This window comes from Mixophyes fleayi, chromosome 1 (assembly GCF_038048845.1).
Source record: "Mixophyes fleayi isolate aMixFle1 chromosome 1, aMixFle1.hap1, whole genome shotgun sequence".
In the NCBI taxonomy this organism is placed as follows: Eukaryota; Metazoa; Chordata; class Amphibia; order Anura; family Limnodynastidae; genus Mixophyes; species Mixophyes fleayi.
In genome coordinates, this window is record NC_134402.1 from 452,983,098 (window position 1) to 453,009,042 (window position 25,945).

Consider the following 25,945-nt stretch of genomic DNA (forward strand, 5'->3'; position numbering starts at 1 on the left):
ACCGGAGCACCCGGAGGAAACCCACGCAAACACGGGGAGAACATACAAACTCCTCACAGATAAGGCCATGGTTGGGAATTGAACTCATGACTCCAGTGATGTAAGGCAGAAGTGCTAACCACTGAGCCACTGTGCTGCCTGTGAAGATGTAACTAGTGTGCTTAATGCTTGCTGTTGTTTTGGGACTGGGCGTTTCTTCAAAGATGAGCAGAACTTTAGACCTGACCAAAATCAACATCCCCACTAAATGTTTATCCAGGTCTAAATTATTTTTAGTTCACCTTTCATGTGTTGTCAAATGTCAGAGTGTTTGTTATTCAATACAGTTACCCAGGATTTTATCATACACAGGACGATTCCTGAGCCGGTCTGCCGTGATCCTAGACTCAGCACAACATAGGATCATGACAGGATGACACAAGACACAAGATTGCCCTAGAGAGCTTGGTGACAGACAATATGAAAAGCTAATAAAGCTGGAGGAATTTTGGTTTCTTACCTTCCTTAGATGTCAGAACATCTCTGTAATCCAGAAGTTGCTCACCACATTGTCATATTACAGTGAGAGTCTGTCCCACAGCTTGAGTCACAGTTTCTGTTTTTGCAGCATTTTCTTTTATATCTGTTACATCGTTGCACTATTTTGTTTTATTTAATAAACAGATAATTGCCTTTCGTAGTCAGGAAAAAGACTTAACTAATATACATGTTGGTTTTGTAAGTTAATTTGGCCAACTTTAAGGCAAATTATCCTGAAATCTCCTTATATGACCTGTGGAGATTTTGTAATCTAATTTAAAACTAAATCAGGATATAAATAACAATTTTCACCTTCCGGGACATTAGCAGACGTCTCCTTGTGGGGAGTCTAATCATTTTTTAACAAAACCAGTCCATGCAAATTGTTCTGTCTTGTTTGTTTTGGCTCCTGAATGGATGGGTGTGACACTCGCCCTAACAGAAGGCAGCTTTAATTTCTAGAACCTGCGCAGTAACCCTCTCTCTTCTGGTCATTACAGACACTGGCAGGCAGCGATCCCAAATAATCGTAAGTCCTGGGAACTATACTGGGAAAACTAGGAGACACAGGAGACGACCCCTTAGATGTGGTACTAAACTAACAAATTAGGGGTCTATTTATGAAAAACGGTTATAAGGAAGATTTTCTTGCAATGTTTATCGCAGCGATAGACAATCTTCTTTCTTCCCATTAAAAGGTTGGTGGGGCAGTTGAATGATGCTCAGCCTCCTGGTATTATTGCCTGGCAGCAGTAAGATTAATCTTCCTGCTCGCTACGCCAATGCAGACTCCCTCGGCACATGCATGAGCTGGCTTGCTAGCTTGCGCATGTGCATTTCAACTGGAAGTCTTAATTGTAATAACAATAAAACGACAATATTATTCTATGGAATGTGATGTTATATACCCATGAACATGTTTGGATAATCTTATTTATCCATATTATGTTTAAACAGACAATAATGTTTTATTTTCTGTAATTATTTTTATTCCTTTACTTTGTTTTGGAACAATGACAAAAAAATTATTTTGAAAAAAAAATTTTTTTTTTTTTTAAAAAACATAAAAATAAAATAACTTTGTTAAAGAAAAAGCTGGAAAAAATGTTTTATTTAAAAATGTTTTCATGTGGGAACCACTGATGGTCGTAGCAACAAAAGGACAGGAGCAGTACTATTGCTGTCACCAGGAGAGCAGCTTTGATAATTAGGAAAAAGCCCGAAATCTGGTGAAAACTCCCATTTTCCTTGGATCTAGGGCTGTTTTTCCTAATCATAAATAGACCTCTTAGTTTTTAAATACCACCTGAATGGAACACATATATATTTAGTGCTACTAAGGTTCTTGGAGTTGGACATAAAACACTATTTTTCTCTCTTTTCTATAACAATATTTTATTTATTGGCACATAAAATACATCCGATTCACAAGCAGGTGCAATAAGCTGTATGTACAAAGCTTCTAAACTATATCATTACAATGAGATTCCAGCCAGAATTTCTCCTTCCCTATAGAAAAAAAATAATCATATAAATTGTCTGATCCCCAAAATATTGAAATAAAACTTTGCAATGCCTAAATGTCCAAACATTGTAGTTACCAGTTTATATGTGATCTAACTGAATGCAGCTGAAAGTCCCTTAGAAGCACTAGATGCCAATCAGAGCAGGTTGTGGATTTATCAATGATGTGTCGTATTATTCCACAAGGTTTGTGTCAGCTATTTCCATGACTGTCACTAAAGACTTTACCCAGCATGCTCTGGAACTATTAAGAGGGATGCATTGAATCCATATGCAGTGCTACCTACACACTGTAGAGGCAGACGCTCTGTGGGCTGGACCAGAATTCTTGAAAATGCAGCCAATCAATTCACCAGATACTTGTGACATCACTCACTCATTGGGGAATGCTTCAGTGATGTCACTAGATCTTTGTAAATTGATTGGCCAAATATTGGTTCAGCCAAACAATATGTCTCTTTTCCCAGAGTGTAGATAACGGGCAGTTTATGATTCAGTGAAAACAGAATGCTTATACCAAAGAACCCTAAATTGCAATTAATCGGGAATGACCTGGAAACGGAAGTTGTGTTTCCTGGCTGCTAAAGCTACAAAGAAATAACAATTTGGAATTATTTGGCTGAGTACTAGGGAATGGGGCAATCCTAAGTTTTCTTAATACTCCTTAGGCTTGAATCCTGGATCCCATTCCTGCTTTTTAGCTCCATTATACTACTACAACCCCATAAACCTTCCCAGCCGTTGTGTGATATTTGCTCTTTATCGGGAAATAGTGAACGGGCTCCCTACAAAGACAAAGACAATACTGATGCAGATTAGAATTCTCAATATCTCAGCTATAAACTCAGTGTCTGGGCCGATATTGAAAAGTTATAGATTTGAAATAGACAAACAAAATTGTGAATCAGGATTAATATCCGGGGCTCTTGCAATGTTCGCTGCCACAGTCCATCGGCGCTCTTTGTAGAGAGCGTGGTAAGGGAAGACGTATCTGCTCAATAAAGGAAGACAGTTCTGCACATCCGACAAGCAAGTAAGAGTATACAACAAATCTCTAGCATCTAAAAGACGAGGATGTCCTCCTCTATCTTCTTCTTGACCAGTTGCAGCCTTATGAATATTGTCAGTCCCTGAGTGGCTGCTAATTTAGATTCTCTCTTTCTGTTTGACGTTGGCCAACTTGACGTTTTCTTGTTCGGTGGATTGAGGCGCAGGTTCAATGTGACAGCCGATCATGAGCTGGTAGACCAGGACTCCAGCAAATGCTCCTAACAAGGGTGAGACGATGGGGACCCACCACCACTGTCCTCCGGCCCTGGAAATAAGACAGAAAGAACAGAGTGAATTTTTGAGTGCAGGGTACAAATTGATTACCAATGAATCCTGCGGCAACATAAAATTACATGAATCCTTCATTTGGCTCCGATACCATTTGGACGTGTCACAGAAAATGAGATGTATAACAAAATATTTCTTCACATTTCATTTTGGAATCGGTGTCAGATTGCAGCAGATTATTGGAACTTTTATTGGTGTGTTTGTATGGTTTATTGGCCAATTTGATTCCGACCAGGGCCCTCTGTGTGCAGTTTGTATGTTCTCCCCATGTTTGCAGGGGTTTCCTCCAGGTGCTCTGGTTTCCTTCCAAAGTCCAAAAACATATTAGTAGGTTAATTGGCCGCTGATGATAATGGACCCTACTCTGTATGTGTATTATGAGGAAATTCGACTGTCAGCTCCTATGGGCCAGGGACTGATGTGAATTATCAAATATTAACTGTACAGCTCTGCATAATATGGTGGCACAATATAAATAAATACTATTCATGATAAATGTTGTTTTTTCCATATCCTACTTACCAAAAGACTTCTGAGCCCCAGCCAGCCAGCGCAGTGAACAAACGTGGTCCGAAGTCCCTGGCAGGGTTAACCGCATAGCCGGAGTTGAAGCCCATAGACAGTCCAATGACTAGGACAACAAAGCCAACTGTGAAGGCTTCCAGCCCTCGAGGGATGGGATTGTTGTAAGGGTCTACAATGGCCAAGACGCAGACGATCAAAGCAGCCGTTCCAATAAACTGTAATGTAAAATAATGACATATTACAGACTATATATATATATATCCCCTAGCAGCACATTGAAAAGAAAGTTAGAAAATGTCCGGATTAAATGTATTGAAGATTATTAGTTATATCTATTTACTCACAATATGGACTCTTCTGACCTACACAATTGGTTGATCATATAACAATCCCCCTGTTGTCACAATACCCATAATTCATGATCATATTTCTGCACAATTTATTTTTTATTTCATGGTGGTATTTTCGCAAGTAGTTACTTGTTTGTTTGAATTATCTACCCCAATTCATGGCAACATTCTCTGTAAAGATTTAAGTGTCACAATTATTTATACAGTTGTCTTTTTATTTAGATAGAATGCTCACTCACTCACTCACTCACTCAATCCTGCTAGAATTATCAATTTCACTTGAAAACTTCACCAGGATTTTCTGCTAAAACTATTTTTAGAGGGTGACTATTCATTTGCATTTAGTTTGTTTGTAGCACTTATGACGTAATTAGACCAGCTATTTAGACTGACATATATTGTTTCATATATTGGCTGCCAGTGATCTCTTTAGCTGATGTTGTTTGTGATGTCACTTGGATATTCACTGCTCAATATGAATCCTTTTGTGCTATATAATTGGCTACAATTGTCAGCTAATGTCTTTCATCCATTCAACTCTTTTCTTATGTTTTGTATTTTTATAGTGGTACCTACATTTAATTAGATTATTCAACTTTAGTCTTATTCCTTTCTAGGTTGTATATACTTTTCCACAGCGCTGCGGAATTAGTGGCGCTATATAAATAAATGATGATGATGATGATGATAAGCCGTATTTGAGAATCTGTATCTATGCAAACCAACTAGAGAGTATTTACTACTCCAGAAACATTAGACTTAGGATGTGTCATGACCCACATCCACTTTATCATTGTTGCACCATGGTTGTATCCAATAAATAGGATGATGTATTGGTGTACTACACGCCTTGATATAAACATAAGGAGTTGTATATTGTCAATTTGTCTTCAAGTAATAGTGCTGGTGATTTAATAAGCTTTGATACAGGACAAAGGAGCTTATTCTGCAGTCCTTTGAGCTACTGTGACATCACAAGCCCTGCCCCTGTGTAGGAATTATACAATCTATACACTGCAAGGCTGCAAAGCTGTCAGTCACTGCTAGATAGATTAATTTACTTTACTGAAGTCATGTGGTTTTATAATGTAATCGAACAATAAGTCGTAAAAAATATTAACTGTTACCCTGCCAGTAGCCTCAAGGAGAGGTAGTTTCATAATGACGAGTTTAAAGGAAGTTTGTTTTCCTGAACAAAGGGAGTATTGAAAAGGAGAGAGATCTGGTGTATCTTCAAGGTCAGATATTCAAGACATGTGAGGGGGATATTCAATTACTTACACATGTCTCAAGGGTTTTGGAGGTCGGCAAGGAACACTGTAACGCAAGAGGGCAGCTGACTGAGTCCAACTCTACTGAATCGATTTATATCTATGTTTAATAAACCACAGCTTTACTTTGCTCATGATTGTTGGGGGAAACCGTCTTAGGACAAGTTAGACAAAGGTGAAGGATGGATCAAATTGGGGTTTGTTTTAACTTTTTTGCATGTTTCATTAACTTATGAAAATTAAATGTCCATCGGCCACCTCATCTCTGAGATGGACACCGGCGTACCTGGTCAAAAAAGCCATTCATGAGAGTCAGATGTTCAGTGGGGAACGTGGCAAAAATTCCAGCAGTGCCGTTGGGGCCCATAACGTAGAGACTGTCATTTGCAAAATACCAGATGGCATCTGAAATCAGAAGTGAGAGAAGAGTGTTATCCTGAGGTCCTGACGTGTCTCTAACATTTTAATCTGTGTCAAAATGTAGAGTCTGTCCATAAGTCTGGGGTTATTCAGCTATTCGTAGTTGAACGCCCCACTGCTATAACACCCCCCTCCTCAATGTATACTCTGTATCTCTGCACAAAAAGACTTTTAAATATATTAATTACATTATATGCCCCTCTTTACAGCAACACCCTCCCTATAATACCAGTCACAGCCTGTGACTTTAGCTGGTGGAATAAGGAGGTCGAACATTATGTAATATTCAAAAAAGTACAGAACTGCATTACTCAACCTAACTACTTTGTTTCTGTCTCATGAGTTCAAATCCACATCTATATTTTGTACATATGTCCTCCTTCAATGTACATTATGTGCACAATGAATAAAGGCATACTTTTCAAAATGGTTTTATAAAAAAAATATAATACATGGTTTGCAAAAATATTCATTCCCTATGTGCAGTTTTAAGTACAGTATATATAACGAGCATTATGGCGCCCAAGTCGAGTTGGATGCCATTTCCGTCTAAAAGGCAGACGTAAATTGCACCCGAAAAAAAAGACACATTTTACTTGGGTATGTTGAACTGAACGCCTATAAGCTGACTTTCACATTATAAGTTTATAACTTACACCAGACGTGAGTCACATTTGTTCCCTTACACGCCCCCTCTTTCCCCATTTCGCCTCTTCAATCGTAAGGGGCAATGAGCGTCTGTAAGCGCAAAATGTGACTTTGTTTGCATATGGCCGTAACTAGTGCTTTGTGGGTATGCACGGAAGTAAAATGCGTATTATACTCTGGAAACGCAGTTTGCGTCCACCCCTACATGATCCCCTGTATGTACAACCAGCTAAGGAATGACCTACAAATCACAATGACCTGCAAAGAGGACTAAGTTGAGGTGTTTGCACAGTACTATAGAAATAGGGAAAAGTATTCCTGGTCTACAAGAGGATTCTGGGTACTTGTATTTAATCCTTCTCTTCTCTACACAATGTATACACTTTCTAGAAAATATGTTTAAATAAAAGTATATATGCTTGGATAGACTATGGATCGAACACAGTTTTAAACACTCCTTCTCCTTTGAAATAATTTTCTGGAGAAATTCAACGTAGAGTTTTACAGTCCAACTGGTTTAATATTCTCTCCGTCTTCTTCTGTTTTCAAAGGTCTCATGACGGTGTGAAACTGCTCTATGGTTGGAAAATCAGTGTTTGTACGCAGTGAGGAGAGATCTGTTTCCCCTTTCTGTCTCCTGATCTCTCACAATAACAAGTAAACACATTTATTAAAGTCTGTGGCACAAGATTGGAGGCTTTGCTGGGAATCGAGATACAGGGAAATTTGACCGAACTAGTTTCTTGTTTCTCTTTCTTTACCAAACTAAGCACGACAATATAACCCGGGTCATGTACACAATGTCATGTCAACAGGGCTGCCAGGTGAAATTTGCGGCCCCAGTACAGCAACTTCTTGGGGGAAATGCAGGATTTCCCAAGGGGGGGTTTACAATGTTTGACAAAATACCTTTTTTGATCAATTAGTATAATTAAAAATATTTTATTCTTTCAATCAAATTTTTGCTTAGTAAATGGAGGTGAACATTTTTTGTCACACACCAACACAATGGGGACAGAGAAGCGCACATGGGGAGACAGAGAGCTAGAGAGGGGTGGGCAACAGACAAGACACACAAATATGGGATGAAGGAGAAGGGGTCAGGGTGGGGTCATCTGAGTAGAGATGGGGTTAGAGGTGGGATACACGCTGTTTAAACTAATTGGCCATGCGCTGCCTTCGTTATGGTATTCCTGAGATGAGCCGGTGTATGCGGTCTGGATGGGAGCCGGATGCAGAGACCGCATCCACAGGTGGTTCCATCTCCTGAACAACAGGACCTAACAGTCGCAATGACTTCAGGACAGCACCTCGGAGCGTCCAGTGAGAGGTCAGGGCCCCTACATTGTCACTGCAAACCTCGAAATCCAGTCCCTCTCACCATAACATTCTCTATACAGCTAGGGACCCATGTCCTTAGGTACCCATGCATGTAAACCAAGGACAATTCTACCTTTTAGAGGCGTAGCCTTGCGGTCCATCCGTCCACTTAACAATGTTAACTGCACAGCGTACTGTACATGGGAAGTAAATAGACTTATATTAATTCCCATGTACAGTCCATTGTAACTTTATATGTAAACATCTCATGTACAGTTTATTGAAGGTGAGTACAGAAGATATAATATTATTATACTAGTAACATGTCCAGGAGTCAGGTCATATTAGGTAGGAGCAGTGTCCTATCTTTGGGATGATTTCAATAGAACACTCCACCTAACGGAACTAAACATTTATTTTACAGTAGAACCCTCTCTTTCCCCAATAACCGGTTTACTTTGTAATAAGTACCTGTGACAGGCTAATTAACAAATTTGTAGCGGCATACAAATAACTCCGCCCCCCACAAAATCATACAGCTACTCCAGGAGATATGACCGTGACTCTGGCACTGACAGTTTGGGCCGCCAATCACTGCCCCTTCATTACTGCGACATCAGGGAATTCAAACTGCCGGAATAATTAAAGATTTGTCTTGGAGATTTGATTGCATCAGACATAACGCAGTAGTGTAGGAAGTCACTTTTGTACTATTATTGTATGTTGGTATCACTAGTTGTTTAGTACAGCAGCTAGGTATGGGTATCTATTAGCAAAACAACTTATGATCATTAATGCTTGAAGACCTTGCCTGGCTATGGGAAGGTAGTAAACCAAGTTAAACTTATGTTGCGAAACATGTAGATATACTTCGTCAGGGTCCCTCGTGAGCAAATTGTGACAACTACTATAACGCATATCAATTAAATACCCCCCTCCAAAAATTGATTGCAAACTATTAATTGAATTAATAAATAACATAAATTATTATAAATATCTTTAAAACTAGAAAGATGAAAAGCAGACATTGTTGATGAGCCCACACTTTGCACAGTTTCAGAAACAGTTAAAATACATCTGAAACTATTCTGGATTATAAGGCGTTAAGTTTCAATTTGAGTCCAAAACACAATGAACGAAACAAAGACACTTTATACTGTTGCTGTTTGCACTTTGCAACTATTAATTTCTTTTAGATCCTTGGTTGGGATCCAAACATTTAAGTGTCTGGAGTGTGAATACTGAAGGGCTGTCTTGGTGTAACCTGTTTTGCAGGGTACAACGTCCAATTGGTTCTCCGACAAAAAAACAAGAAACTTCAAAACGATGTCCTAACACTGCGCCCAAATATTGTAATAACTTCCTGCAATTTCACAAAGACATTTTGTTCCCTACAACATTTCATTCACAAAACAAGAATCCACTTCTGGGTGGAATCCGGTCTATGTGGCAGGTGAAATTATAGGATTATACAGGAAAAACTTGAATAAGCTGCTTATAATATAACATTTTACATTGATACTGTTGGGGTGTTTGGTAATTAGTCTTCTGTTACGTTCATTAAAAAAATAATTATTCATAAAACCGTCACATCTGACACTTGTGCATGTTCGCACTTGTTACTGAATGGTGATGTGATATTTTATTACAGCTAAAAGAATAGTAACATGTCTGCAGCATTGATTTGCTCATATCTTTGAGTAATATTGTATCACTGTATGACCTGTCCTCACATGGCTCCCACTGCTACATTGTAATATGAGTGCTATGGGCTCTAGCCTGGGCTCACAGCTGCACATGAACTTTGGCAGACGTCCCTGATATATGGCTTGGGGTATGAGGCTTGCCGTGTATATTTATACACCCATGGATGAGGTGTCTTCTGCCTATTCTAGGTATAATGTAAACTCAAATGATAAGGACACTACCCAGAGTCTACGGTGACTTTAACCTTCTACTGATGGCTCCTACAATCTAGATCTTGCTCCTGAACTGAAGCTATTCTGTGGGAAATGTCCTCTCAGAGACCTTCGTTCCCTTCTCTAGAACTGATGCTATGCTGTATGGAATGTCCCCACAGAGACCTTCGCTCCCACATTCTAGAACAAATGTTGTGCCTTATGGTATTTCCTCACAGAGACCTTTGCTCTTACACTCTAGAACTGATGTTATGTTCTATGGTATGTCCTCACAGAGACCTTCGTTCCCACAATCTAGAACTGATGCTATGTTGTATGGTATGTCCTCACAGAGACCTTCGTTCCCACACTCTAGAACTGATGCTATGTTGTATGGTATGTCCTCACAGAGACCTTCGCTCCCACACTCTAGAACAAAGGTTGGGCCTTATGGTATTTCCTTACAGAGACCTTTGCTCCCTTCTCTAGAACTGATGCTATGTTGTATGGTATGTCCTCACAGAGACCTTTGTTCCCTTCTTTAGAACTGATGCTATGTTTTCTGGTATGTCCTCACAGAGACCTTCGTTACCACACTCTAGAACTGATGCTATGTTGTATGGTATGTCCTCACAGAGACCTTCGTTCCCTTCTCTAGAACTGATGCTATGCTTTCTGGTATGTCCTCACAGAGACCTTCGTTCCCTTCTCTAGAACTGATGCTATGTTGTATGGTATGTCCTCACATCGCTCTGAATCTCTACAGTGAGTTCTCTCCTGGGTGGAATTTAATCAATGAGATCATGGTTCCTACCTGTAGAGACAGTTCTATGCCATACTTACCATAATACAAGCCATAAACGATGCCCGCTCCAAGGAACGCACCCAGAGTTTGTGCCAGGGTATATACTGGAAACTTAATCCAGGGTTCTCTGGCCATAATGCACAAGGCAAACGTTACGGCTGGATTCAAATGTCCACCTGAGGAAGACAAGTATTATAAGTTACATAATCATTTACAGGAACAATAAAGAGACCAGGAGAAGTTTATGGACATATCTTATTTATCAGTGGAGAGATTACAGACTTTATTGCATTGGCTCCATCTAATGAAGAGGAAATGCCGCTGTCTCAGGTCCTCACACATCCGGTATTTTTTCCTTTGAACTGTCAGACAAATATATCTACAAACATCTCACTTGTATCTAAGAAGAGTAATCTGTTTATTAAATATGGCTACAGGTATTTTATTCTTGGAATAAGTTCTTTCATTATATATTTAGCTGATAGTATTATGAATGTTTCTCTAGGTGCAGAGTCCAGCTCATCTCTAGGTCCAGCTCAGCAACAGCCCCGGGTTTTCCTTGTCTGTTGTGTTATCATAGATTCTATTTCTTTACTCGTTAACCTCACATTGAATTTAAAGTTGTGTTTACCTGAAACCTGTCCAGCAATGAGAATACCGAGCATGACTGCAAAACCGAAGGCCAAGTTAACGGTCAAGAATTGTCCGTGGGACCCTTTACTGAGAACAACCTGAGCCACCGACCCACAGCCAAACATCTGCAGAATAGAAACAGAGTTTGCATTATTATCACTTCACTAAACAATAAAAATACGTTATAAAGACACACTGAAGGCTAAGCCCAAATTTTTTCGTTTTGGTGTGGAATTACTTGAGATAAAATATTTTTATAAAAAACAAATGTTACCTACCTGCGCCCCACCGCTCTGGAGATTTGGTGCATCCGCTGATGCTTATAATGTTCTCAAGCAAGTGATCCTCCCACCTGCTCAGACAGGGTTGTCAAGGCCCCTCCTCGTGAACTTCTCTTTTATGGGGGAGGGACTTTGACAACCCTAAAGAAGTCTCTACTGAGCAAGAGAGAGAGTATTTCCTGCTCAGGGTCATCAAACACATAGCGGGATCCACTGAATCGAATGAGTGTAAGTAAGTAACGATTTGTTTATCTCATGTAATTAAACCCAAAATTGCATTTTTAACTTTGGGTGTCATTAGCCATTCATAACATTACACTGATCGACACTAAAACAGAGCACAATATCTCAGGTATTTGTTGGAATTAATATAAATGCCATATATATTGCAAGTCAACAGTATGGGAGTTTCAATGTTAGTTTCATGCATTATACATAGGGCTTCCTTGGTTCCTTGTTTCCCAAAAATGGTTGAGGAATTTGCCAATAGAAAACGTTAGGTTGGAATATCTATGTTAGTACAATTAATGCTTATAATACGATAAAGCCTTGTTTTATATCACTTCATCATAACTTTACTGATTGTTCTGTACCGGTTCTCTGCACTGCAGAAGCCATTGATGTACCTTGCACTGATGAGCTCTAGTAGGAATGAAACATTTGTCTGCAAGATGGATTTCTGTCTCAGCATCTCTGGCTGTATTCATAATATTAAACTGAATATTCTGCTCGCATGGGTGGTCTACAGGGACAAGTAAAGAACCACTATTTCCAGGGCGTGGGTTAATTCATTATTATCTGGTTGTGGTCCGCACCCACGTCACAAAACAGCGATGACATTATCGCGCTCAGGAGGGCGGAGCCAAAATGACGCGATTCACAGCAAATTGCGTCATTGATGCCCAGTTCCAGCCCACTTCTCTAGGAAGTGGGCAGGACATGAGAGGGTGACCTTCCGTCCAGGGAGCTCAGGAGAAGTTCCTGAAATTCGGGGGTCTCCCAGACATTCCGTGAAAGTAGGACAATATGAATCAGCCATTAGCTGTCTGCTTGGCATGGGTTATAGACATTTCTGTCTTATTCTCAGCTACAAAGTTTGTGGTGTTTGCACTTATATTCCATGACACATATCGTAAGTGCTCCAAATCAGATTATCTAAGAGGCGAGGCTTCATGCAAACAGCATTAGAATGTGCAGATATTCCAGTCTATTTCTTATCTGCTGCCAACATACAGTATATCTCACTAGTAAGTCTGAAAACTGCAGCAAAACTTTTTTTTTTTGCATGAATGGAATGCAAAGTGGTTATATCCCTGCTACAAGTTCTTTAAATAGCAAATTTTATACATTGCAGAAAGGCTTAACGAACAAATGAAGGCAGGTGATTTATATCTAGGACACGTCATGCTAACGTCTCACCTACCCAAAGTAGAGGCAGCAAAATGTAGTCTATGGATTCATCTCATGCCTCAATGATGTCATACTTGTTAGTGAACAGATAATATTGAGTGGTAAACTCAGATGACAATTTAAAGGGAGCTCTAAAATACAGTGGTTTGAAGGGTATTAAAACCAAAACAATGATGCTGTAGTGAGAATCTTCTCATCCTGTTGCCCTGGGGAGTGGGTACAGCAGCTCTACCCACTCCCCAGGGCAACAGGGTGAGAAGATTCATCAGGGGATAACACAGGCTGGTTCTGTGTGACAGAATTAAAACTAGTAATTACATCCAATGTCGAAATTAAGTCTTTTAAATGCACTTAATTAGTTTGTTAAGCCTCTTGTCTTCCCATGAGCTATCGAACTTAAGAAAATGCTTAAATGGTCATATTTTATATATTTCCAATAATAATGTGCAAAAGTCAAGTCTCATAGCATACAATGTAGATTTTTTTTGGCATCTAGAGTAAAAAGTTAAATTTTCATTAAAGATGAGAAATGTTTTCCTTTCTTTAAATCTATGTATTTGTAGCTTGTACAGTTTTTTCTGCTAATGACTTCGCCCATACATGGAGGAGAACTGTATCAATGTAAAGCGCTACGGAATTTGCTGGCGCTATATAACTAAATGTCGATGATGATGATGATGATCAATGTATCGAAAGTCGTTTTTCAGAGATATTTTTGGGCAGTTTTTAAAAAAAGGCAGATGTATCAAAGGACGAACTGGTTGAAAACAGCTGCAAACTCGCCATAAGAATACAAAGCGTGAGGTGTGTCATGCAGCGGTTTCGCAAACCGCCAAAAAAAAGAAACCGCCAGGAAAAAGTGGTGATTCTGATAGTCCGCCACATTGCTGAAAAATTTCTTTAGGCATTTTAAAGACGTTGTACAGTGCAGTTGGTCAGTTTAGCAACAGGGATGTTTTAAGGTTCATTGTCTGGGACTGTCCCGAAAATGTAAGAGATTTCCCATTATTACCTTTTGGTTTTATATATTGTTTTCGATAAAACCCAAAAAACACAGACCACTGAAGACACAAAATATGACAACAGCCCAGCACCCTGGCTCAGTGGTTATCTCTTCTAACTCACAGCATTGGAGTCATGGGTTCGATTCCTGACCTGGGCTTTTATCGCTCCGATGGGGCGGGGACTGATGTCAACGACTCATTTTTTTTGTACAGCGCTGCGGAATTAGTGGTGCAATATAAATAAAAGATGATGATTTTAATCTCGCCTTTCAAAGTCACTGAGGTCTCCTCTTGTAGCCGTACTAACCATAATTTTAGGCAACCAGAGCAGACCAGGATTTTTATACCTGACCCGGAGCATGCTGGGATGTTATTTGCATAACTCACGCACAGGCCACACCTCTTGTTTTTAAATATACTTGGGCACCCCCATTTCCCCAGATGTTTTTCCTTTTGTCCGCTAGCTGTAAGTTATTCCTGTCGCAACAGTCAGACAATATTGCTTAAAAGATATTACACACAAATATCCAAGGATTTACTGTAATGATTTATTCACTTGATAAGTGCCTGTAACACAGAGTTTATAATCTAGATGTGGGGTTTGATACAAGAGGCACATGGCAGAATTTCCTGGTCATATAACATTAAAGACTGAAGTTTGTCAGGTCCTGGGTGAAGGAATTAGCACCGCTTAGCAAACATGGGCCTCAGCCCTTGAGTTTATTAAGTGCTTAGAATATGAAGTGCCCGTGGTAAGACGTGAACGGTAGCCTGGACTTGTTGAAACACTTTGCTTTAATTGCTGCAAACACACATTCATTATTCTGTGTACAGTATACAACATGTAACAGTTGTTCATGACATAAATTAGATGGGACAGATCATTATTGCTTTTCATAATTACCTCCAACTTAATTAAAACAGATCTGAAATCCAGCATGTAGAATCTTGTACAGCCAACACTGGGTAGAATTTAAAATCATTCTACAACTTATCAGATGTTTATGAAAAAAAAATAAAAATGAAAAAGTTACACCTAAGATGTCAGGACATGCTGGAACTTTTAGTTCCACGGCAGCTGAAGATACACAGGCTGCTTAAATTCATTACACATTTTTATTGTTAATTTCTAAAAAGAGAAACCATGGATATCATCCAGTTAATATAGGCGGAGACGACTATCTCCCGTTAATTATTTATTTCGCAATGCAATTTTTTATTCACATTTACAATTTTCTCCCTAGTAAAGAGGAACGAATCTTCCTCAGTTTGGGCCACAGAATTAGTGACATTGTTCTTCATTCAGAGGGCTGAATTTTTATTTCTGGTGCAAACATTTGTTTAAAAAGGAGGATCATAAAACCATTGATAATGTAAACGTGTGTAATTTGTTATTATTTTTTCTATTCTATTACAATCTGTTTTTCCAATAACAGATTACTCTGTAATGTAAAGCAAACGTTCTGCATTATCACGTTTAAAGTTGATTGAAGTGACAGGTATCATCCTGTAATGTCGTACAACCTTACTGCTCTGTTCTCAGGTCTGTAAACCCATCTCACCTGGGATCTAATCTTCCTATAGAGCACAGTGCACGATACACCTGGATTCACGTTAGTAAATAAAACATATTGGGGCATATTTAACAAATCACGGTAGTGCACTATTGTGCACTTACCGTGGAATTAAAGTCCCGATGTGCCCTCCGCAAATTTATTAAAGGTGCATCGCAGCAGATATCATGGATATCTGCTGCTTTGCACTCCTGATCGTTTTTGCGAGCAGTCACCATTCAACAGAATGGTGACTGCTCTGGCCGCAATCTAACAAGTCCCGAAAAAAATTATCAGAATTGAAGAAATCCACTTCTGTCAACTCTGCTCCGAAGAGCAGAGCTGGACAGCGCATGTGTGGAGGGATCACATGATCCCTCCCTGTCACTCAGCGCGCTCTCTCTGCAACGATAGTTGCAGAGACAGAATGGGGACTTTGTGCGCATGTGCACTGCACATGCGCACTTGAAGGAAGAAGAGGAACGAAGAGGAGATCCCGAGTCAGCGCATCCGCAGAGGGGGGTAAGTGTGATTTTTTCTATCACAGAAACAGCAGTTTTTCGGAACTGCTGTTTCTGTGTTCCCTTTTTAATAAATGTGAGAAATAGTTCAATCCTTATCCTTGCGATAAGGATTGATAACTATTTCTCACTTTTGCCGATTAATGATAAATGTGCCCCTCTGTGTCCACGTTTGCAGTCAATGGAAAATTCTGCCTCTTGCAAACTTTGGGCAAACAGGGACCACTTGAGAAACTCTGTTAGGATACAGGCACTAGCTGAACAAATAACTGTGGGGACGCCCTGCTGACTTATAATAAATACGTTTACAGAATTATCCATTAAACTGTTTTTATAAAGTGGTTTTCATTTATTTTCTTAGTCAGAGATTGAATACTTTGCAAAGGAACATTTCGGAGCCACCAGCCAACTAGCAGCCCCAAGCTGAGGATCCTGTTTCTGTTTACACAGTCAGTTCCTGTTGGGCAGAAATCCATGTTAGACCTGAGCACGTTGTATAGTCGCGGACAGAATCGGCATCATTCCTACGCTGTTTTGTGTCCTTACAATGGCTCAGGTGGAGCCTGCATGTAGTGCGTTACATCTAGCAACAGAATGACGTGGATATTTTTGTCTTTAATGCTTTAATAGAATTAGTTTTTAGGTATTCATTTAAATTGCTTAAGCATGTGTTCTTAAAGCTTATTAAAGGTACTTTGACTTTGATAAAAAAAAAAATGTGCAAATATGTAAGTAATAGTTTGAAGACCTAATCAGTATTGAAGATATTTAGGATGAAGCTATGATTGTGGGAGAAAGCATCGTTCCTATGTGCATCAGAGTTCCTGTGTTTAAAAAAAAAAGTCCACCTGTGGACTACTAAATGCGGCTATAATCCTTTATCCTATATCTAATTGTTGTTTAGATACACCCCTAAATAGAGTGTACCTAACATGCAGATCTAGCACATATCAAAATGTCTTCTAACAGTGGGTAATTTTATTAATCTCAGGCTTTCTGGCACATCGCATTGTGTCAAGAGTGCATCACAGAGCGTGAAATTTACATGGCGTGCAGTACCTTTCTCTGCCACCAGATGTCACTATCATAGAACTGACCGGCATATGTGTGACAATATCATCATCATCATCATTTATTTATATAGCACCACAGATTCCACAGCGCTGTACAGAGAACCCATTCACATCAGTCCCTGCCCCATTGGAGCTTACAATCTAAATTCCCTATCTTACACAAAACCGGAGCACCCGGAGGAAACCCACAGTATCTGGTCCATTTTGTGACTTAAGAACATCAGCACATTTAAGAAGGGTCACAAATACACTGGAATTATGTCCTTGTCATCACACACAGCACGGTTTAACAGTAATGTTTTCATTTTTTTGTACATGCGTGCATTCTGCACACTTCATATACAATACACTATGCGCCTCCCCTAATAGAGTGTTAGCTCTCTGCATTTACAATAAACCCTACTACCACTTGTCCTGCCATGCCTCTCTCCGCTGTCATGTCAGTCAAAATACCAGGAATCTAACATCTATACTATGGTAAGGGTCCCGGACTACCGTAGATTATATGTTCCTGGTACTGATAGTACAAAACTATAAAGATTTAATTTACAGTGAATATATAGTATGTATATAGTGCACAGTACTGTAATGTATCATTTAGAACAAATAGTCCTTAAACCCCATGAGACTGCAGACAATTTTTCAGTTATTCCAGTTTACTGAGGCTCCCTCTAGTGATCAGGCCTTGGTTGCTGACTTAGTAAACAAAAGGAAGCCTGTGATTGGTTAAGAGCGTAGTCCGCTTCATACTGGTTACTAATAACTGATCAGTAGGGGGAGCTTCAGTAAGAGAGAGGAAATAAACAACTGTCTGCTTTATGCACCAGGGACCCTAACAAATTATATCTATATTACATGCTTCATCCTATAAAGATACATTTGGGATCATCACCTTCAATGGTGTTTAGCAAAGTTCCAGCACTCCTCCGTAGCTGTTGCACCCCTTAAATTGTTGTAGTAGTAACACCGACTCCAATTGCCTATTCTATGACATTCACAAATATATGTGTAAAAGTGTAAAACTTTCAGTACGTTGAATAAACTTGCATTTTATTTTTCAGAAGTGAAAGAATCATTTTCATTTGCACTTTGCATTTTAAAGCAAAAGTACCATTAACTGCAAAATGTTGAAGTGCATTTTCAGTGTACATGAAAGTGCAATTTGTAACACACAACAAATACAGGAGACATCCGCACACAGTACAAGTCATTTAAAAAGACACATTATTTAAGTTACTTACAGGGAGTCTCTTAAACACAGGCAAAAATAAAGAGCAAATATATCAATGTTATTAAGACAGGGAAATAGCAGTATCCGTGTATTTATACTCCGGCCATGAGAATTGTATTTGCAATGTGTCCATTAAAGGATTGGTCGATGACATATCAGCTGAAGAAATGATTAATGCACACTGAATCTTACCTCCTTGAAGTCTGGGGACGAGTCGTGTACCCTTGATTCAGTGCAAAGCAACCTGAGCTGCCTGATGTGACTGTAGATGACATCCCAATTATGCCAGACACAGGGCTATATATATACTCAGGTTACCAGGATAAAGGGCATTAACTTCAGGGATATTTTAGCCTGCTTGACTAAAAATGGGTCTGTTTCTATACTAGTGGAACAAAGGTATAGACTAAACATACTAATAGAACTGATATATGTTTAATAGGATATAAACTTGCATGAACTCATGTGATAAGGGAATGTTATCATACACAAGATGATGTATGGCCAATGCAATGCCTTCCATATATAATCCAAATCCAACCCAATCCGATTTGGACTGCTAGGTCAGGATAGAAATATGCTCATCTGACTATGGAGCCATCGGCTGACCAGATGCGGCCACGTCCAATCAAATCTTCTGCCTCGTTGCTGAACAACAGATAGGTGGCAGATTTGATCACAATGTGTGTGCATGCCCCCCCCCCCCACCCACCCAAACACCCAGCTTTCATGGAACGCCCTGATTTCTGCCCATTAAAGGAAAGGCAGATCTTTGTTGCATTGCAATGGAGGTAAGTATGTGGCTGAATCTGTCACATAGCTGATCTTCTGGGGATCAGCTTGAAAGACCGGATCTGACCTTGTACGGTCCTCTCTCTTGTTTATCACTAGCTGTCATTCCCAACCTTGCACCGGACATGTAAAATCGAATTTCTCCTTGGTATGACAACATGCAGAAAGCAGTGAGATGGAATAAATAAATGATTTCAAGAGTGAGCAAATAGATCAACTGAAAATGTGGCAGTAAATATCAATATGTATATTAAACTAGAGTGTGAGCTCTGTGGGTCAGGTATGTAACACCTGGCATTGTCAGGCAGACCAACTATCCCTACATTCCAGGGACAGACTAAGGCATAAAAGATTTGTCTCCTGGAAACTCATAATACATGCACAGGTGGGGTGTACTTTGCATTGCAGATGTGTTTGCACTGCTGGACTCTACAGAACACGACGTTTGCCAGGTCTCCTGGAGAGTTGGCACCCACGACTGGCTACAGAAAGGACTTTAGAATTCATAGGACCCTCCGCAGTGTAAACAGACACTTCTTAGGCATCACTCAGTCACCGTCCCACAAGGCCGCCCAGGACATACAAAGCACTTACTGTACTTATCATCGTCCCAACGGGAAAACACTTCTATCCCTGCTCTGCTTCCTGTTTTATTAGGGACCATTGAGAACAGCACAAGTAAATCAGTCATTTAATTCAGGCTCCCTCCAGTGAGGAATTACAGCCGTTTCATTTCTCTTGTGAGAACATGACATGTAAATTGGAGGATAGACAGTTAACACCCTGTTTCCACGAAACATTGAGAGTAACGATTGATTTATCTCACACTGGAATCGATTTTTTTCCCCAAGCGACTCACGTGAGCGTAATATGGAAATATAATGGTTGGTTTCTAATCTGGGAAATCTGACAATGAAATATCAGACTATAATAACACACCCCACCAAGAACAATGCAGACAGGAAACACCTCATATAGTAACGCAGCCTTCTTTACATTACAAGTGCAGCATGACTGGTACAAATATATAAGACTTGTTTATATAACAAGGGGTCATACACAGGATTTAGTAGGAAGGAAATTGATGTAAAAAGCATAGAAGATTTTAATCCACGCCATTCCAACCTTACTTTTTGCCAAATTCCACCTAACATTTTTGACATTGACAAGTAGGATATACAAAATATCCATCCTTAGGGGGGTATTCAATTGTTAGCGTTAACGGGAAAAAACGAGCGCTCAAAAAATATTACCGTTTATACGGTAATATTGCGCGAGAAAAGCGTTAATACGGTAGTTTACTCGCGGAATTTTAGCTCGCCGCTCAGGGAGCTACCGTATTAACGCTAAGATTTTTTGAGCGCTCGTTTTTTCCCGTTAACGCTAACAATTGAATACCCCCCTTAGTGTAGTCTATAAACTACATTGTGAAATAAAAACACAGTTTGGATGAGGAAGCCCGACCCCTGCTGGTCATAAGTTGTAATGCATTTTTTTTTGTTTTTTTGCTAAATAAAATCTTTGTATATTTATTTTGGCTTGGGGATTCCTATGCACTTCAACCTCCCATCGATAAAAATGCCATACCACCCCTTACTTTTATTATATGTGGTGTTTCCACTATCCCTCTCTCGTATTAGATAATATGTTTTACCCCACCCCATATTATATTGTGTAAGATGTTGAACGCACCACTCCTTTTTCATCTATGATTAGTACACTCCACCCTTTACTCGTATGCAAAATTTCATATAAGATATTTAAATACAATTATTTGCACGCACAGAAATAAAACAGATTGACTCACAGCGCTCATCACAATTATCCAGAAAATGTAATTACTCTCCTAGTTGCTTCTTAACTACACATCCCTGCCAAGCTTCCTCATAAATCTGTCTTATTAATTCTACTTTTTATTTTTTAAATCTTTATAGGGAAATGCAGAAGGCATTTAAAGACATAGTTCAAAATATTATGATAATTGCAGCAATATTGACAGCCCACAAAAATTACAAACAAACACAACACAACATACAAAGATATTAATGAAAGGAGATTCCAAAGTGCGATATGTTAGCCCTGATATTTTTCTAAGAACTTTAAAGAGGCTGGATTGAGACATTGTAGCTAATGCAGATAATATAAAATAATTCTCAGATACATTTAAAGGGGAAGCTTTTACCATAACTGGATTTAAAAAAATATGTAGTTTAAAATGTAATTAAAGCAAACTTTATTTCCTTCATTGCAACACAAATGCATATTTTTGATAGCCGTTACATTCTTATTACATCCTGCGGATGTCGGGGTTTCTAGGGATATCTATGAAGTTTAGTCGGCGACTAAAATATTTTTTACTGATGGGTGGAGCCTCTTAACAAAGCAATTGATATAATGAAATGTTACATTTTTTTCTAATAAAGTACACTACAGTATTTCATTATTTGCAATGATAGCGCTCTCTCTTTATACACCTCGCCTTTATAACAACACCCTCAGGTATCTTCTCTGCACAAAAGTGGATTAAAATGTATTATTTCAATGATATGTCACCTTCCTTATAGCACTATAATGCCTGGTCCTATCACTGAGCACAAGACAGCTGTAACATCCTACACTTTAACCCTTCCATAGCAAAATTATGCCCTTCAGGCTTTCAAACTCCCAGCTAAATGAACATTCATCAACTGGAACAATCCCACCACCTCCGTTTAACTCCCGACAGCTGATGTGTCCCATTCCCTCAGTTTGTTTGTAACTTGTCCTATATCCTCTACTCTCTCCTGGGTACTTTTTTAATGATCCAAATGCTAAATCCATTTCTAGCCCCACCCCCTGTCTCTATTGCAATTGGCTGCGCAAAGTCAGTACTATAATATGAAAAAGGGGAGGGGTCTAAGCTGACAACTACATCATGCAGATGGTTGTCAAGGGACGGCTTGGAGGTTGGGAACAAGATACATCTGCCGTTGGGTGGAGAACTTGCTTTTGACATTTTATTCATATATATCCTTTCAGTGTTAGGCAATGTGAACACTGGACTGATGGAGAAAGCCAGATGTGCAACAGGTAGTGAAAAAGCAGAAGTGGCTTTCACAGTTTTTCAGTGGAAAGTGCAGCGTGAGGTCGTCCCAAACACTGACAGATCCCTTTCTCTGGGCAAACTCAGCCATCAGCCACACAAGATCACACAAGTATAAGAACAGCCTCCTAGGCATGCACTGGGCAGATTTATAATGCACAGAGACCTCTGAGTTCAAAACTCTCTTCTTCTATATTCTGAGGTTAAAGTACAGAGAGCAATTACTGGTTGGAATTTGTTCATATGTTGAGATCTGGATGACAGTCATGACTGACAGGTCTTGCCCCAAATTCTGCACACATATTACAGCAAAATCCCCCCTAACTATCAGCTGGTGGGAGGACAGAAGGGATCTCAAGTTGTTTTCTGTAGAAGACAGGTTTTCTCTTCCTGATAGATCAATTCTGATCTACTAGAAGTATGATGGTTAAGGGTGGATGCTCTTGAGTCCAATACGCAGCCCAGTCGTCTGTTAATTCGGCTAAGAATGACCAGATCGGCAGACGAAATCTAAACGTCTGTAGTTTTTATTATGACCATGATATCAACCAATATGTTATATCTACTGTTTGTTGTCTTATGGAGAAGACACAGGATTGTCTGTGGAACCACTCTACAAATCAAAGAAACATCATCACTGCAGAACTGTCCCTGAATCCAGGTAGATTTACTCTCCTGACGCTCAGATCTCTAAGAGCAATTCAGATGTATAACTTCAACCATCTGAAGTTTATCAATGCAAAACATATTGAATATATATCATGGAGTATACTTCTCTGGAGACAAGAAACCTCTATATTCCATATAAGCTTATTATCACATTAAATCACCAAACTTGTACCAGTGAAAGTTTGCTGTTATGAGAGAGAGCATCAGTAACACAGGAGGTATCTGTACAAACCTTCCTTGCTGTGCGTTAGTTGGTTAGTTCCTTTGCTGTGTGTTAGTTGGGGAGTTTTGCAGAAAAGTGCTGTTTAGTTTGGCACAGGAAAGGTTCCTTGGAGTGGACTTCCCTGTGCACACTAGTGTAATAAAACCTGTTTCTCATATGTAGTGTCCAAAAACTTATACTGCAATTTCAGCTGTATACACAAGTCCTCCTTAACCTGTTCACCGCTGGCAAGGATTTATCTGTGCCCTGTCCCCCGTGCCACCAGACTGGTGACTTTCCCCCTGGGCACGCTGGCCAGTTGCCCGGGGGGGCCCCACAAGCATAGGGGCCCCATAGGCAGGGCCCAATAGAAAAAAATAAATCTATTCACCCATGTATCAAGGCACAACTGTACAGCATGATATTTAATGTTTAAACACTGAATTATGTTTCAGGTACCAATAAATATAAACTTAATTTTATGGATAATTACATTTTTATTCCTGTGAGTGGTCGTGTAGGTAGGGGCCCCAAGTGCACTGCTTGAAAATGATCTGAGCCCCAGGAACGCAGCTCAGAGCTGATATCTCACACTCCACAGCAGGAGTCAGTGACTGATAACAGCACAACACCCTGGCAACAAATATATTATGTTATAAAATGACTGGCCTGACCTCACTTATTCAAAAGATGCTGAATAATTATTTTTGTGTATACGGACAAGTGTGCGCATCTGTTCTCCCGGGGTCCTCCTCTGTGTTCATAGAGCACGTGTCTAAAACCCCTCTGTGTTTATATATTATTTTACTGTCTTGCAGGGCTGGATAATGACCTAGCTCACAGCGGAATGGGTTGTAGAGGAACATGCAAAGAAAACAGATCATCGTAGTTATTTCCTCACTAAATCCCAGGTGCTCTTTTCTGATCTTTTCAGCCGGGGCTACCAAGTAACCGGCTTTATGCTGTTGTCTTCTAATAAAAGAAACTAAGGCGATAGGATTCCAGAAGTCTATAGGGTTTTACTACCAGGTAGATATAAGATTGTTACAAGTACATGTAATTCGCACAGCTTTAGAATGAGTTTATACCCCTTAAAGTACCACTGACTACCAGTGTTTACCATCCATGGGTAAAAGACTGCCCTCATACATACCGTAAAATAAGTCAACACTTCATGGGACAAACATATTGCTTTTGTCAAGACTAAGACAGCAAGTATTAAGAACAAACGCAACACAAAATATAAAATACACTCAAAAAAAAGGCAGAAATATAAAACTGATGATTCCTTTCTGATGTCAAATTCTCTGTTTCTATAGTTACTCTTTTCATATCTCCAACCTTTAATTTATGTATTTATAACCTGGTGACACTTAAGTCACCCCTATACACCAGCAGAGTTTTGCACAGAGTTGACAAATGCATATTCGCATTTATATGACGAATACACAAAAAAGTGTTATCAGCTTGGCACTTACACCACCTAAACTTTTTCAGGGTTTACTAATTCTTAAAATAATTTCTTCTGGTGCCCGCTGACTGTACCAAGGCAGGTGGCCCGATACTGGAATGATACAATATCGTTTGCAGTACACTTTACTGATGTCACCTTAATGCAATCATTGATTGTTGCAGAATCTCTTTTGTTTTTGACATGCACGCGCAGGAACGTTTGTCAGACTGACACTCTGGCAAACCTGTGGCTCTCTAAATTTTGAGAGTACTACTGGGACTTGTAGTTCCACAGCAGCTGCCTGCATCCGCATTTAGTTATTCAAGGACCGTTTTTTAACTCAGACCACCAGGCAAACAAGACCCAAATAATGCCTTAACGGTTTAACCCATTGCGGCGTCGCCCTGCGCAGAATCCACAGGTGTAGCGCAGAAGTCACCTGTACCAAACAGGAGCAGGAACCGCAGACACCAAAACTGTTGCTGCAAATAACTCATTATGGGTTGAACAGACTTAATAGTTTGTTAACCCTTTCATTCCCAGCATTTAGCGCAGAAAGAGTTGCCAGACCATGCGCGCTGCCACCACCAATCACCAATGCAGGCACTGGTAGATATATCAGTATATAATGAATATAGAATACTTGCCACAAGAATGAGAGTCCCCAGGCACTCTGACAGCGCCTGCCTCAGCAGCTTGTTCCTGATCCGTAACATGCTGGACAGGCTGTTGAGCATTTCTTTCTGTCTCCCCATGTTGAGTCAGTATCAGGACAGAGATGTGATGCTGGCACAGTTCTCAGCTGCTGAGAGCAAGAAGTGCCTCTGTGTCTGTGCCTATAAGTGTGGAGGTAGACACCTCCCATCCTACACTAGAGGGACACTCCTCTCCCCCACCCAGCACCAAACACTCAGACACGTCAAGTTTGTTTTCCACTTCTTCTTCCACTTCTCTCTGGGTGTTTTCATCCCTCACTCTGCAGTAAAGCTAAAATATCTGGAGTAAAGAACTGGGCAGATTGTAATCTCTGCTCACGTTCCACCTCCTTGGTCATTATAGCCTATAATAAATTATTGAGGTATAATAGTGTTGTCAATTATGGAGCTATAATAGTTCATTGTGAGTCTAATCTCTCACATCTGGAACATTGTGGCATCAGCTGTTTTATGACATGTATGCATGGGAACAAACGTTGCTCTTAATCTTGTACAGGATCTATACTGCACCAAGGAACTTGCGGAGTCTTGTTACCGGCGCACAGAAACCTCCATTTGTCATATGTAGTTTCAGGTACTGGTGAAAGTGTGCAAGACATCAATAACATCAGGATAGCAGGGGATTCCTTCCTTCTCTTTGAAACTTTTCTCATTTGTGAGAATCACTTGCTGTAACCTGCCCACCACTTCTCACTTAGGACTAGATT

General features: G+C 39.8%; 1 protein-coding gene and 1 long non-coding RNA gene across 2 annotated transcripts; both read right to left on the bottom strand.

The window, feature by feature from the left end:
- Positions 1–1,897: 1,897 nt before the first annotated feature.
- Positions 1,898–25,353, bottom strand: LOC142101928 (aquaporin-3-like). Its single transcript, XM_075186377.1, has 6 exons — positions 25,170–25,353; positions 11,250–11,376; positions 10,657–10,794; positions 5,814–5,932; positions 3,904–4,121; positions 1,898–3,358 (listed from the first exon to the last, which is right to left on the bottom strand). The coding sequence occupies exons 1-6, from the start codon at positions 25,275–25,277 to the stop codon at positions 3,190–3,192; spliced, it is 879 nt and encodes a 292-aa protein (XP_075042478.1). The 5' UTR covers positions 25,278–25,353; the 3' UTR covers positions 1,898–3,189.
- LOC142101933 (uncharacterized) lies at positions 7,688–10,650 on the bottom strand. Its single transcript, XR_012679160.1, has 2 exons — positions 10,057–10,650; positions 7,688–9,999 (listed from the first exon to the last, which is right to left on the bottom strand). It is a non-coding gene; the product is annotated as an uncharacterized LOC142101933 (long non-coding RNA).
- Positions 25,354–25,945: the final 592 nt, after the last annotated feature.